Source organism: Periophthalmus magnuspinnatus, chromosome 12 (assembly GCF_009829125.3).
Source record: "Periophthalmus magnuspinnatus isolate fPerMag1 chromosome 12, fPerMag1.2.pri, whole genome shotgun sequence".
Classification (NCBI taxonomy): Eukaryota; Metazoa; Chordata; class Actinopteri; order Gobiiformes; family Gobiidae; genus Periophthalmus; species Periophthalmus magnuspinnatus.
The window spans coordinates 18,096,689-18,111,144 of record NC_047137.1 but is presented as its reverse complement, the minus strand read 5'-3'; the positions used below and the strand labels follow the sequence as shown (position 1 = coordinate 18,111,144).

Below are 14,456 nucleotides of genomic sequence, written 5' to 3'. Positions count from 1 at the left end.
AGGTTTAAACCAGGACTAAACCTGTACTGAACCAGGTCTAAACCAGGTCTAAACCAGGTCTAAACCAGGACTGAACCAGGACTGAACCAGGACTGAACCAGGACTGAACCAGGACTGAACCAGGACTAAACCAGGACTAAACCAGGACTGAACCAGGACTGAACCAGGACTGAACCAGGACTGAACCAGGACTGAACCAGGACTGAACCAGGACTGAACCAGGACTGAACCAGGACTGAACCAGGTCTATCCCAGGTCTATTCTAGGTCTAAACCAGGTCTAAACATTTCCACTGTGTTTCTAAACCTGATCTGATCTAAAGTCGGACAAAGTGGATAAAATGAACTTTAAATGAGGAAAAACCCACAAACTGAAGCTCTGTCCACGTCGCCTGAAGGAGCCTGAGGACCACAGCTTGAGAAACACTTAACACAATATCAAAGCACCACTAGGACTGAACCAGGACTGTTTGGCCACTTTTATATCGAGATAAAAACAATAAAACACACGTCCTGCATTTGTTTTTATTGTATATATGTGATGTTATTTGGCATCGCTCGGTCAGATATTTGTGCTTAAAAACACTTGAAACATTCAACTTTTCACAGACGAGAGACTCCCGGTGGATTGTGGGTAAATACAGAGACAGTAGAGGGTGACACGGGGGCTTATGGGTACACAACGACAACGTAGAAAACCCCGGATTGTGGTTTCGACTGTTTTCTGAAAAACCAGACGCAGGAAGTGGAACCCGGCTCAACCTCTGCGTCGCTATGGCAACAAGAAATCAAAAAAATAACAGTACAATTAAAAAAACAAGCTCATTAACCAAATCTCAGCAGGTTTTTCAGAACATTTCAGGCCAGAAACGTCGTCATGGCAACGTGAAAGAGAGTTAAAGCTCATGTGACGGGTTTTCATGTTTTTACGATGTTTTTATGTTGGTTTGGTGGTATCGGCTATCGACTTTCAAAATATCGATTCAGACGATATCCTGGTTGGACACGTAAACTGAAAAATGTGTTCGACCTTTGGCCAACAGGGGGCGTGACCTGCAGCGTCTACACTGGAACTACCACAAAAACATCAGAGTAAATTCATTTACACCAGGACTAAACCAGGACTAAACCAGGGCTAAACCAGGGCTAAACCAGGACTAAACCAGGACCAAACCAGGACCAAACCAGGACCAAACCAGGACCAAACCAGGCCTAAACCAGGCCTAAACCAGGACTAAACCAGGACTGAACCAGGACTGAACCAGGACTGAACCAGGACTGAACCAGGACTGAACCAGGACTGAACCAGGTCTAAACCAAAAAGTGTCATAATGTTTGAACTTTGATTTACACAAACTTGTTCTTTTTTTTACTTTAGACATAAATCTGCTCCGTGACACGTTTGGATCAGTTTTGTCCTTTTATTTGTTTTAAGAAAAAAAACGACTTCATCCGTCTCTGCTCTGGTATCGGTTCATACGGAGTTAATATGACGACGGACTCAGGAGCAGGAGCAGGACCACACCTCCACCTCCTCCTGCTCCTCCTCCTGCTCCACCTCCTCCTGCTCGAATCCTGACACTTTAAACCTTCATTTAACTAAATCCAGGAGTCACCGTGTATTTGTATCGGTCAAATCATAACTACGGTGTAATTTAGACGAGCTTTGGCCCTTGTTTACGTCACGGTTGCTAGGTAACAGTCCAACCAGGAAGTAAAACGACAAACTTCACCAAAATAAACTGGATTTTTAGTCGGATCTTAAACGTAACGACGTCAGCCATGTTTGTTTTTTGTGAAATGATAAGTCCAGCCCGTCACACGCTCCTTAACTCCACACAAACACTGAATAAACTAACATTTCACTGTAATATTTGTTTTTACTTTCTTTCTCCGCTCCATAAAAGCTCTTTTTTGTGTCAGAATCTACGTCTGTGCTGGACAATACAAGAACATCCTTATGATCTAATATAGTAGTTCTGAATATTTAACACTTACAGGCCGTTTTTTTCATTGTATAAAGAAAAATACAAATCAAAAATGTGAAGAGAAAGTGTTTTGTGCCAGTTTTTCTCTCGTTTTAAGCATAAACCAGGACAAACACTGGCGTTTCAAAGTTTTCAGTGCCATAAAACGACTATTATCGTGTTAAACTCTGAATGTTTGGACAGTACATAAAATAAACCTGTTGAATAAAGCCTTTTCTTCTGTTTTAAAAGGTGCACTATGGAACTTTTCAGCTGCTCATCTCCATGGACTCGTTTATGAAAGTCGCACATAAATCAGTTCATGTTTATTTCTATATTCTGTGTAAAATAAACGTGTTTTGCCTCAGTGAAACACGTCTCCCTGCGGTGAGGAGATCAGACGTGACTCTCCATGGTTCAGGACGATGAAGGACTCGGGTTTAAGTCCCTTCTGCTCCAGAGCCTCACGGAGACGCACGGGAGGTTCCAGGTAAAACTTTAACAGAGAAACGAGGAAAAGTTTGAGGAAACATCCATTTAGATAATCAAACTATTCTTTTATCTGTGTTTTTTAATGTCGTTTCCTCCTCACACACAGACCTGGAGCTGTGTTTTTGTTTCATTCTCACATGTTTAACGCACAAACTCTGCAGATTTAGGCTGAGTTCTTCTCTCAAACTGAAAGAAAACGCTCTGTTCCACCTTGTGATGTCATCATGTGGTGATACAGGAAGTGCTCCACTGTGTTTTTAAACTCCACACACCTTCATTTATAGAATCATTTGGATCATTTCAGTCCTGGAGTTGTCTCTTATCTCGACTGAACTAAAGGTAAAAGGAGGAGTTAACATGAAAACTCCCACTTGATGACATCACAAGGTGGAATGTCACATTTTGGTCTTTGTAGATGTAACAGACTAATAATAAAGTGACTCAAACATGTGAGAATGAAACAAAACACAAGTCCAGGTCTGTTTTTGACGAGGAAACATTAGAACAAGGATTAAAGCTACAAGAGTCAGTTTTGTGATACAGGAGCTTTAAATCTGTGATGAAACTGTTGATAAATTAAAAAAAATAAATAAAAAAATACAAAACATATTTTTCCAAATATGGGGAAAATTGAGAAAATTTGAAATCACGCAAAATACAAAAAATACAAACGACCCAAAAACAGAACTGAGAATAGAAACAAGAAACAGAATAAAATCTGTCAAATGGACAAATGATTAAAAAATAAATAATAATAATAATAATAAATAAATATGGGTTTTGAACAAAGAAAAAAACAGGTCCAATCAGGTAAAAGGAGCTGAACCCGTTCAGGGGGGTCTTTGGAAACTTTGGTGCCACAATTGTTATTTAATAATCTGAAAATGAACTTCTACTCAGACCTGCTCCTGGTTTAATGTGTTTCTGGACTTCAGGACTTGTGTTGTTTGTTTTCTGTTTGTTTTGAACAGGAGCTCTCATTGTGTTTTCTTGTATAAATAAAAGATAAAGGACCTGGGAGATTATGTAAAAATACGAGTCGGACACAGTTCACACCTGAACTGAAAACACTGTAAACACTGGGGAGTGGCAGCTTCAGACAGCGCCTCCTTTAGGCAGGAATATGACAGAACCAGAGATGCCAGGTCAGTTTGTTTATAGCAACTTTTGGGAAAAGTGTGTGTAAATGTTGAGAGTTACAGGTTGTGTCTTTTTGTTTTTTTGCTTGTTATTGAGAAGCATTTTGACTTTGTTTTTTGTCTTTTTGGAGTCTGCAAATCTGCAACCGTGACCAGAACCCAAGATACTGACGTCTTCTCCCTGGTATTTAACACGGCCTAAACAGGATATTTTGGTGTTTTTTGTTCTGTTTCTATGTATTGTGTGATTATATATGTGTGTTTTTCTTGACTTTTATCTGAAGCACTTTGGTCAGCTCAAGTTGTTAGAAATAACTCAATCATATTTTAAAGTTTCAGTTCTTTCACTCTGATGTTTTCTCACAGATCACACTGTCCTCACCTCATGGGCCAGAGCAAACGTTCCCCAGTGAACGGCCAGAGACTGTTTGGCCTGAACGTCCTCGTGTATCAGAACAGCTTCAGCAGGATCCACGTGCTGCCCCACCATCACATCCCTGAAACACACAACAACCCACCGTCACATCCCTGAAACACACAACTCCAAAGTCACATCCCTGAAACACACAACCCACCGTCACATCCCTGAAACACACAACCCACCGTCACATCCCTGAAACACACAACCCACCATCACATCCTCTCACAATTAGAACAGTCACATTTTCCACAGACACTTGTAATGAAAAAGTTCAACATTTGTGGATCATAAGTTTGGGGTTTGGCTCCACAAACCTGCTGTCCCGGTCTAGTCCCGGTCTAGTCCCGGTCTAGTCCCAGTCTAGTCCCGGTCTAGTCCCGGTCTAGTCCCGGTCTAGTCCCGGTCTAGTCCCGGTCTAGTCCCGGTCTAGTCCCGGTCTAGTCCCGGTCTAGTCCCGGTCTAGTCCCGGTCTAGTCCCGGTCTAGTCCCGGTCTAGTCGTCCTTTCAGTTGACAACTCTCACGTCTTTGGAGTTGAACAATGGCTCCACTTAAACCAGGACTAAACCAGGACTAAACCAGGACTAAACCAGGACTAAACCAGGTCTAAACCAGGACTAAACCAGGACTAAACCAGGTCTAAACCAGGTCTAAACCAGGTCTAAACCAGGTCTAAACCAGGACTAAACCAGGACTAAACCAGGACTAAACCAGGACTAAACCAGGACTAAACCAGGTTTAGTTTCATGTGCACAGACCCAGTGATCACAGATATTAACCATAATCCAGGTCAAAGGTCACATGTGTATCTGACACACACAGAGGTCAAACACACTGCGCACACTGATGTCACACACACACATTACAGATGTGGTCAGGGCTCGTGTTCACTGCCCCTTGTGTGTATTTCATTATTTTTAATATTTTCACAGTTCAGAGGCAGATTATGACACTGAACACAAAAGTACAATCTGAGGATACACTGTGGAATACTTTGGTTAAATACCTGGGCTGATACGCTCCGATGGGAATAGCGGCCAGGTCGAACGGTCCGAAGCGATGTCCGATCTCTTTAAAGACGGGACAGTATCCGGTGTCTCCAGCGAAGAAGAATCGATGCTCAGGTCCAAGAACCGTCCAGCTGCCCCATAACGACTAAAAACACGGGAACAGACAAACATTTAACTGAATTTAAATAAAGTTTAAATGTGAGACGGACATGATTATTAAAGTCTGAACTCTGAGGAGGAAATGGACTTTTGTGATTATGGCATTAACTGCAATAAGACAAAAATATATCTGATTTGTGGGAAGTCATTTGGTGTTATATTTGTGTAATACTTCAGATTTCAGTACTTCCTTAAATTGCTCCATTTTCAAAGTGCGGAAACAGGAAGTCAAAGTTTAAATCTCTAGTTTCGAGCTTCCGCAAACGCTCCGGCTCAGCGTTAATATTCACGTGCGACGTTTTTTTGGGGGGGAAAACGCGGCTTTTTCCAGCAAATATCGACCCTTTGCAGCTGATGTCATCCACGTTCTCTGGGGGCGTGGCGCTAACTGTGGGCACTGCTCTGTCTGAGGCTTTAATTTAACACAATCTGACCACAAAGAGCTGATTTAGGCGTTTGAAAACTCAAGAAAAAAAAAATACAAAATGGATTTAGACGATCTTAAAACGTATTTGTCGGCGTTGGCTAATGTGTGCGTCGCGTCTCCGTGGCAACTGCTGAACATTCCGCCGTACACATACATACAGAACACCCCCCCACTGCAAACGCAAAGTGTTGTTTAAACTGGGGCAGATCGTCAGCTCCAGCGTTTCTAATGTTTAAAACTTTTATAGACGCAGAAAGCACAAAGTCGTCTGATTTTGAGCTGATTTTCAAATATTTTTATGGAGGAAACACAAACACAAATCTCTGTAAGGTAAAAGTGTAAAGTCTCTAAATTCGGTCTGAGATACGTGCGACTCCGGTGTTAGTTTAGATCAGGGACGTCAAACACATCAGCAAAATATCTTCCCTCAAAGGATCAGACGTAAAATAAATCAAACAACTTTTTAAAACTTGTTAATTAACTGCCTCTGTATTTATTACTTCTTCAAGTTACAAATACTTCATATACATTTGCCCAGCAGTAAAAATATGTCTGTGTAACTGCGTATCTACTGAAAACATGACATTATAAGACCATCGTACCTTTAATTTACGCTGTCGAGGGCCACATAAAATGAGGTGGAGGGCCACATTTTGCCCACGGGCCTTGAGTTTGACACATGTGGTTTAGTTCATATTTTTAGTCTTTAAATGACCAAATACCAAAAGGAGGAAGTGAAAGTTTAAACCATGTTATGCTAACGGTTTAAAGTACGCTAACGTGTGCGGCCTTTACGCGGTGAGTCTTAAGGTCATGATCGGCGCCGCTCTGACCTTGTTGTCGTCGTACGGCGTGCGTTTGCTCCAGTGCTGGGCGGGCGTACAGACGAAGGTGACGTCGTCGTGGGCGGGGACGCAGTTCTCCTCCCACCAGTCCAGCTCCATCACGTTCTCACAGCCCATCTTCCCCATCCAGTCCATGAGCCCCAGAGGAACGAACCTGCGGGGCAGAGGGGAGTTTACACCGGGGCAAAGGGGCAAAGGGGCAGACGACACGGGGCAAACGACACGGGGCAAAGGGGCAAACGACACTTGGCAACAACTTTTACTTATCACTTCTACTGATTTGACATTGTTCTATAAATTTGAGAAAGCGGCGTAAAAACATAATATAAAAAAGTGAGCAGGGCGGAGTCTGCAGCTTCACGCTCCTGAACTTTTTCAGTTCTTTCAGTTCTTTTCAGTTCTTTTCAGTTCTTTTCAGTTCTTTTCAGTTCTTTTCAGTTCTTTCAGCTCTGGCCTTTATGGATCACACACAAACACAAACTGACCAGCGCAGCTCTGCTCCGAAGCGAGAGTTGAGACTGGACACGGATCCGGCGTCCAGATGGTCATAGTGAGAGTGACTGATGACCACAGCGTCTATTCTGGGCAACTGAGACCGAGAAAAAGACACAGAGAGAAAAAGACACAACATGTAAGACAGTGGTGGACAGAGAGACGATTAGTCCACAAAGACAAATCCAGTGCAGAGAATCTAAAGTGTGACATTGCAAACTGTTTTTCACGTTTTTAATACAGTAAAACTCAGCGTCTTTAACGGTCTTACACTGACCTGCTGGACGGTGCAGGGGGGTCCTCTGTACCTCTTTGGTCCCACGAGCTGAATGGGTGAAGCTCTTTGGCTGAAAATGGGGTCCGTTAAAATGTTGAGCCCGTCCATCTCCACCAGGACAGAGGCGTGACCCAACCAGGTGACTCTGAGGCCGGGCCCGGACTCGCTCAGGTCTGGACTCTGGACGAAGTACGGCTCCAGCACCGGCAGCTCCGCGTTCAGGGCCTAAAGACCAAAACGGGTTATAGACGGATCGGTTTATCGCAAACTCGTGGTCCAGAGGGAAAAACAGACAGATAAACAATAGAAAAACATAGAAAAGAAACTCTTAGGAGACAACTCTTTGGATTGGTGTGACAAACGTCTCCACCGTCAGGACACGAGCTCCGAGAGGCTTTAGCGTCAAGGCAACAAAATGCAGAAATATAAAGAATCTGACTTGATCTTGTGCTAAACTGCCGTGTTTCCAGTTACGGCGACTTCATTTGTCGATTCGATGCGTCACAAAACAAAAATCACAAACAGTTTATGGTTGAACGGCGCTCACTCCTGTATAAAGATCTAACATGTGATATTTCCAGGTCATAAAGACGTTAAAACGCGACATGGAGACGCAGAGAAGACGACCATAAACAGGAAGTGGATTTGTGATGACGCTAGCTTTAGCCACATCTCACGGCGCCACAAACTAAACGTCTTTTTGCGAATCACTGAGATCGACCACTCGCCTCTGGAGCTCGGGGCTGGAAACACAACTCGTCTGGAGGGAGCCGCTCCACAGAGCCGCTCCGACGCCCCCAGGAGAACGTCCCAGAGGCTTTAGAGCGTTGCTGTAGACCGCTCCCTCGCTGTACGCTTGATGTTTTATAGTTAAACCTTCGCTCCTGTTCTGTTAGATTTGTACAGACTCTTTGTACCTCTGACCGTGAGGAGGGTTTGAACAGGGCCTGAGAGAGATCCCTAAATGACTCAAACATGGATGACACATGAAACCTCCTCTGTCGCGTTTTTGATCTTGTTTTTTTTTCTCGTTTTCGCACGCTCCCCGTCTTTAAAGCGGCTCACTCGCCTCTTTGTTGGAGGGCACTTTGCTGTTGTCTTTGTCGAGGAAGAAAAACCTCATGAAAAGTGCGGCGGAGGGAAATCGCCACGTGGACCAGGGGTTGGTCCAGCGCCCGTGTTTGTCCCGACACGACCTGGTCACGTCCTCCTGAGAAGACGAAAAAGAAACAACAACACACCACATTTAAAGCTGAATTATGCCAGAATGTTCCACGGTATGGCGTTATTGTACTTGTCCTAGATCTGTTTCCATGGGGACGGGCAAGTGACTCTGCAAGGTCAAATTACAGCTCTGTTCTGTGGAGAGGCAAGCCGCTTCCAGTTTACCAGAGCAGCCAGTGCCATCTACTTGAGATAAATAACAGTTTGGTGCTTCGTTTGTTTGTTTCTGTAAAAATCTGTGTGTTTTTGTCTTTTTCTCCGTGTGAGACGCCATGTTTGTTTAAATGCTTCTCTCTGATTGGTTAATCCGCCTGCCAATCACGTCCTCCAGATATGACTAACAGACAAATCACACGCTTTCTTTCCCAACGCCAAATAGATACGTTTAATTTCACATTATGGAACAATACAAATAAAGAAATTATATCTGTTTGTGATAAGCAGGTGGTGGGACAGGGAAAGTTACATAGTGCAGCTTTAATTCTAACTGCGTTCTTCAGTTAATGAGCCGTAATCGCACCTCCAGTCTGTAGTCGAGCCGGAAGCTTTTGCGGGACGAGCTCTTCCTGGAGGAGTGAGGATCCACCGCTCCTCCCTCTGCCTGGAACAGCAAACACATGAACAGAGGAGGGAGGGAGTCAGAGGGAGTCAACAGCAAACACATGAACAGAGGAGGGAGGGAGTCAACAGCAAACACATGAACAGAGGAGGGAGGGAGTCAACAGCAAACACATGAACAGAGGAGGGAGGGAGACAGAGGGAGTCAACAGCAAACACATGAACAGAGGAGGGAGGGAGACAAAAACTACACTCTACGAGTAATGTTACTTCAAAATAATGTTACCAACTAAACCACAAACCATCTCTAAAAAATCAGCCTGTGCAGGTTTTTAATGGACCGACACAAAAGAAACAGAGTCAGAGGAACATGGAGCATCACAGAGTCAGAGGGAAACATCTGCTCCTCACCTCCTCCAGGACGGCCTCCTCCAGGACGGCCTCCTCCAGGACGGCCTCCTCCAGGACGGCCTCCTCCAGGACGGCCTCCTCCAGGACGGCCTCCTCCAGCTCAGACTTCCCTGAAGACGACGGTTTCTCCATGAGCTCAAACCTGCAGCAGAAGGTTAGAGTTTAAAGCCTCCACCTCCTGCGCCTCTGGTGACCTGCTCGCCGCTCCATAGACTCTGGCTTCAATTCACTTTCTATTGAAAAACTGCGTCCCCTCTCTCTGTACCTGCTGCTGTCAGACTCGTGCAAAGGGGTTTTTATTTCACTATTGTGTCTGTAAATCAAGATATGAACATTAATAACAGACAAATCAGGTCCTTCTTTCCCCGAGGTCGCTCCTGTTAGCGTTAGCGACAGGTTTGACAGCATTGCTAAGCGCCCGCTCCCTGCTAAACCAGTGGTGCGACCGGGGAGGGGGCGTTACCTTCAACAGCCTCGCTCCTGATTGGCTCTTTGGTTGGAATTCCAAATATGAAACTCCGCTCCAGATTAGCCGCTGTAACTGTTAGCCTCGGTTAGCTTCATTTGGAGCTGAACGCTGTGGTGACGTCACACTTTTTTTTACACAGTCTGTGGATTCAACTCACTGATTATCCCCCAAAAACAAATGTAAATGTTGCATATTGTTAAAAAATAAAAAACATGAGGTACAAAAGAGAAATAGTTTGTGTCTCTAATGAGTCACAGACGTTATGTGTTCAACCTTCTACAGCTCAGATCTTTAAAAAAAATATCAGAAAATATCACGCCCAGTAACAAGAGGGTGCCAAGTTTGATTCCCAGAGCAGGTGGGGTGTTTGTGTGCGTAGTTTGCATGTTCTCCCTGTGCGTGGGCGAGTTTAAACGTCTTAAATGACATAAAATTGACGTCATGTTCTAATGCTCCTCAAAAACAGACCTGGAGTTGTGTTTTGTTTCATTTATTATTCGTCTGTTACATCTACAAAGCTCAAAACGCGACGTTACACCTTGTGATGTCATCGAGTGGTAGTTTTCAACATTAACAGCTCGTTTTACCTTTAGTTCAGTAGAAGATTGGCAAATTCCAGGACTCTACAGCTCAAATGTAAATAGTTAAATCTTTCATAACAGTAAAAAGATTCTAAACTTGTTGTCGTGACACGTCTCCTCGAAACTGAGCCCTACTTAAACATAAAACGCACGTCTCGAAGAACCCATTATTTGCCCGGGACTCTGGCGTAACACACACTCGCTGTGAAGGCACCGCTTTAATGCCAGTCGTTAAGAGGCTGGTGGGAGATTTGATGAGTCTTATCCGGCGTTTAAAGGCACAACCCAAACACGACAGGCCACAGCGTCGAACACCGTCTCCCCCGAGAATAAAAACACTCGAGCAGAGACGTCCCACTTCAACTCAGGAGGGAAATGAGACGACGAGCTTCTGATTCAGATTCATTTATGAAAATACAGAAGAAACAAACATCTAATTATGACCCGAGTGTTTAAATCTGCACATGTCACACACAGACCTGGAGCTGTGTTTTTGTTTCAGATTTAGGCTGAGTTCTTCTCTCAAACTGAAAAAACGCTCTGTTCCACCTTGTGATGTCATCATGTGGTGATACAGGAAGTGCTCCACTGTGTTTTTAAACTCCACACACCTTCATTTATAGAATCATTTGTTTAATTTCAGTCCTGGAGTTGTCTCTTATCTCGACTGAACTAAAGGTAAAAGGAGCTGTTCACGTGAAAACTACCACTTCATGACATCGCTCTACCAACTGAGCCACTGTCACCCCTCAGATTTAACTCAAAGAACCAAGACATTCTTTTATTTGACACATATTTTGCTTTAGGAGTACGAGTCTGTACGAGGCTCCGCCCACAAGCCAACGTCACCCACGCTCCCACACGATAATCCTCGATAAATACACAAAAACATGAGACAAAACTGGACACTATGACTTCACAAACCTGGTGTGATGTGCAGTAGTTTCATGTGTGTGCAGTAGTGATTGCGTTGTGATAGTGCTCTGAAGGGGAAGGGACTTAGTAAAGAGAGCAAAGGGAGGAGAGACTCAGAGAAACTTATAAAACATGCTAGGCTAGTGCAATTACACACACACACACACACACACATACACACCGACACACACACAGACACACACGCAGACACACACACACGCAGACACACAGACACACACTGCTGATGAAGCACTCTGTCTGAATGGACTGAGCTGCAGACACGACGACAATGGACCAGTGTGACGCCAACGCAGACCTGACGCGGCACTGAGGACAACAATGAGGACAACAATGAGGACAACAATGAGGACAACAATGAGGACAACAATGAGGACAACAATGAGGACAACAATGAGGACAAACTGGGGACACACACTGAGGACAACGGCGGAGACTAACGCTGAGGCTAACGCTGGGGCTAAGGCTGAGGCTAACACTGAGGCTAACAGTGGGGCTAACGCTGAGGCTAAGGCTGAGGCTAACACTGAGGCTAACAGTGGGGCTAGCGCTGAGGCTAATGCTGGGGCAAACACTGAGGCAAACGGCTGATGCTAAGGCTGAGGCTAACAGTGGGGCTAACAGTGGGGCTAACAGTGGGGCTAACAGTGGGGCTAACAGTGGGGCTAACAGTGGGGCTAACAGTGGGGCTAACAGTGGGGCTAAGGCTGAGGCTAACGCTCATATGAACAACAACTCAAGCAACAACAAACCACAAGCCCTTCACACATGACACTGGACCAGGACTGGACCAGGACTGGACCAGGACTGGACCAGGACTGGACCAGGACTGGACCAGGACTGGACCAGGACTGGACCAGGACTGGACCAGGACTGGACCAGGACTGGACCAGGACTGGACCAAGACTGGACCAGGACTGAACTAGGGGAATCTAACTTCTTGTATCCATGGAGATGTCATTGCCTTGACTAAAATGTCCCACTGTTTGGCATTAAAAACATCTATCCCCATGGAGACAACATCTGGGAAGTCACCTGGGCAAGATACAGCCCAGTCAGATCTGTGGAGAGGCTAAAGCAGGACTAAAGCAGGACTAAAGCAGGACCAAAGCAGGACCAAAGCAGGACTGAACCAGGACTGAACCAGGACCGAACCAGGACCAAAGTAGGACCAAAGTAGGACCAAAGCAGGACTAAACCAGGACTGAAGCAGGACTGAAGCAGGACTAAAGCAGGACTAAACCAGGACTAAACCAGGACTGAAGCAGGACTGAAGTAGGACTGAAGCAGGACTACAGCAGGACTAAAGCAGGACTAAACCAGGACTAAACCAGGACTAAACCAGATATGTGGAGAGGCCGCTCCCGAGGCATTTCTACCCAATAAACACCTGTAATCAAATAAATGTAAGATACACGCGTTTAAAGCCATACTGCGGAACATTCCAGCGAAAACCATAACATCTCCATGGTCACAAGTGATGGACCCTCAGCTAGAAAAGTTACTCAGTGCACCTTTAAAGTTATGGGACCCAAACCATCCATCCATGTGGTGTGAAATGAGCACAGAGGCGTCAGGATCCGCCACAAACAGCACAAATAAACACACCTGGACTGATAAATATACTCAGGTGTGTTTTATCAGCTCTGGTAAAAATCCAAATGACTTTTAAACCCAAACGCGTGACCATTTTGAACAGATGATGCTGCAGAGAAATGGTGCAAACATGTGTCTATACTCACCTGAAAAGTCCAACGCCACAGCTCCCCTCACGCGCTCCCCTCACACACAGACATGTTTCACGTTTTGTAAATACTCGCTAAATAAGGAGATTTGCTGAGGCTTGAGCAGTTCCCACGCAGTTTGCATCACTCAGAGAATTACGCACACGACACGGCAACCACAGGCGCAGGGGGAGCAGGAAATGTCAAACAGAAAAGGCTTTAAAACGAAAATTTGAAAAGCCAAAACAGCAGTTAAAAGGTTTGTTAGAAGTGAAGGCACAGGATTAATTCGCTCCTCTGACGTAAGCGCGATAAACAGTCACGTGATCTCTGCGTTAAACAAACAAATAAAAATAAGATAATATTCCATTAATAGAAATATGAAGTTATAGTCATTATGGTCAATGCAAATATAAAGTTGTTAAATAAATATGATTTTTAAAAATGCGTTAGACAAATTACAGCAGTTTAAGGTTTGCTAGAACTGAAGGGTCTGACGTAGGTGCGTAACCAGTCACGTGATCACTGCGTTAAAAAACAAAAAACAAAAACTATAATATTCCATAAATAGATATACGAAATTATATTTATTATGGCCAATGGAAAGGTAATGTTTTTCAATAAATATCATTAAAAAAAATGCGTTGGACAAATTACAACATCTTAAGGTTTGATAGAACTAAAGGCAGAGGATTAATTAGCTCCTCTGACGTAGGTGCGTAACCAGTCACGTGATCTCTGCGTTAAAAAAAAAAAAAAACAACAAAAAAACTTTAATTTTCCATAAATAGAAATATGAAATGATATTTATTATAGTCAATGGAAATGTAATGTTTTTCAATACAATTGATAAAAAAAAATGCGTTAGACAAATTACGTGCTGCGTTACGGTTAAAGGTATTCATTCATTTGTTGCTAACGTTTAACACGATTAAGGCAACAACGAGCTAAACGATCACTTTTACACTTCAGCCTTGCACCAAATGTCTCAATAAAGTTCTTAAATCGTAAATATTTTGTTTTTTCTTACCGATTATGTTGCCATTTCACGTCTTGCCTCTGGACAACTTTGGCTAGAAGCAGAAAGTTCAGTTTCTTGTGGCATTTTTTTAAGTTACAGAACGTGGTTAAGAGCTGTGCAGTGCTACGTAACACCAAACTCATATCGTTTTCTATTCAGGACCATTATTTTTACTGGCCTTATTGTGGTTAAAGTTGTGCACGGGGTGGTTAAAAATAAAAAGTTGTTCACAGAGCTGCAGAGAAAGTTTACAGTTCACTTCCGGTCTGAGACTTTCACGTGCAACAGGGAAAGAAACAAGTGACACAA

At 44.0% G+C, this 14,456-nt stretch overlaps 1 protein-coding gene across 1 annotated transcript; it reads right to left on the bottom strand.

The window, feature by feature from the left end:
* Positions 1–511: 511 nt before the first annotated feature.
* napepld (N-acyl phosphatidylethanolamine phospholipase D) lies at positions 512–14,389 on the bottom strand. The gene is made up of 10 exons (XM_033976017.2): positions 14,157–14,389; positions 9,420–9,561; positions 8,971–9,051; positions 8,296–8,436; positions 7,227–7,451; positions 6,943–7,046; positions 6,446–6,611; positions 5,023–5,171; positions 3,980–4,094; positions 512–2,462 (listed from the first exon to the last, which is right to left on the bottom strand). Exons 1-10 carry the CDS (start codon positions 14,288–14,290, stop codon positions 2,331–2,333), a joined length of 1,389 nt encoding a protein of 462 aa, XP_033831908.2. The 5' UTR covers positions 14,291–14,389; the 3' UTR covers positions 512–2,330.
* Between the last annotated feature and the right edge of the window lie 67 nt (positions 14,390–14,456).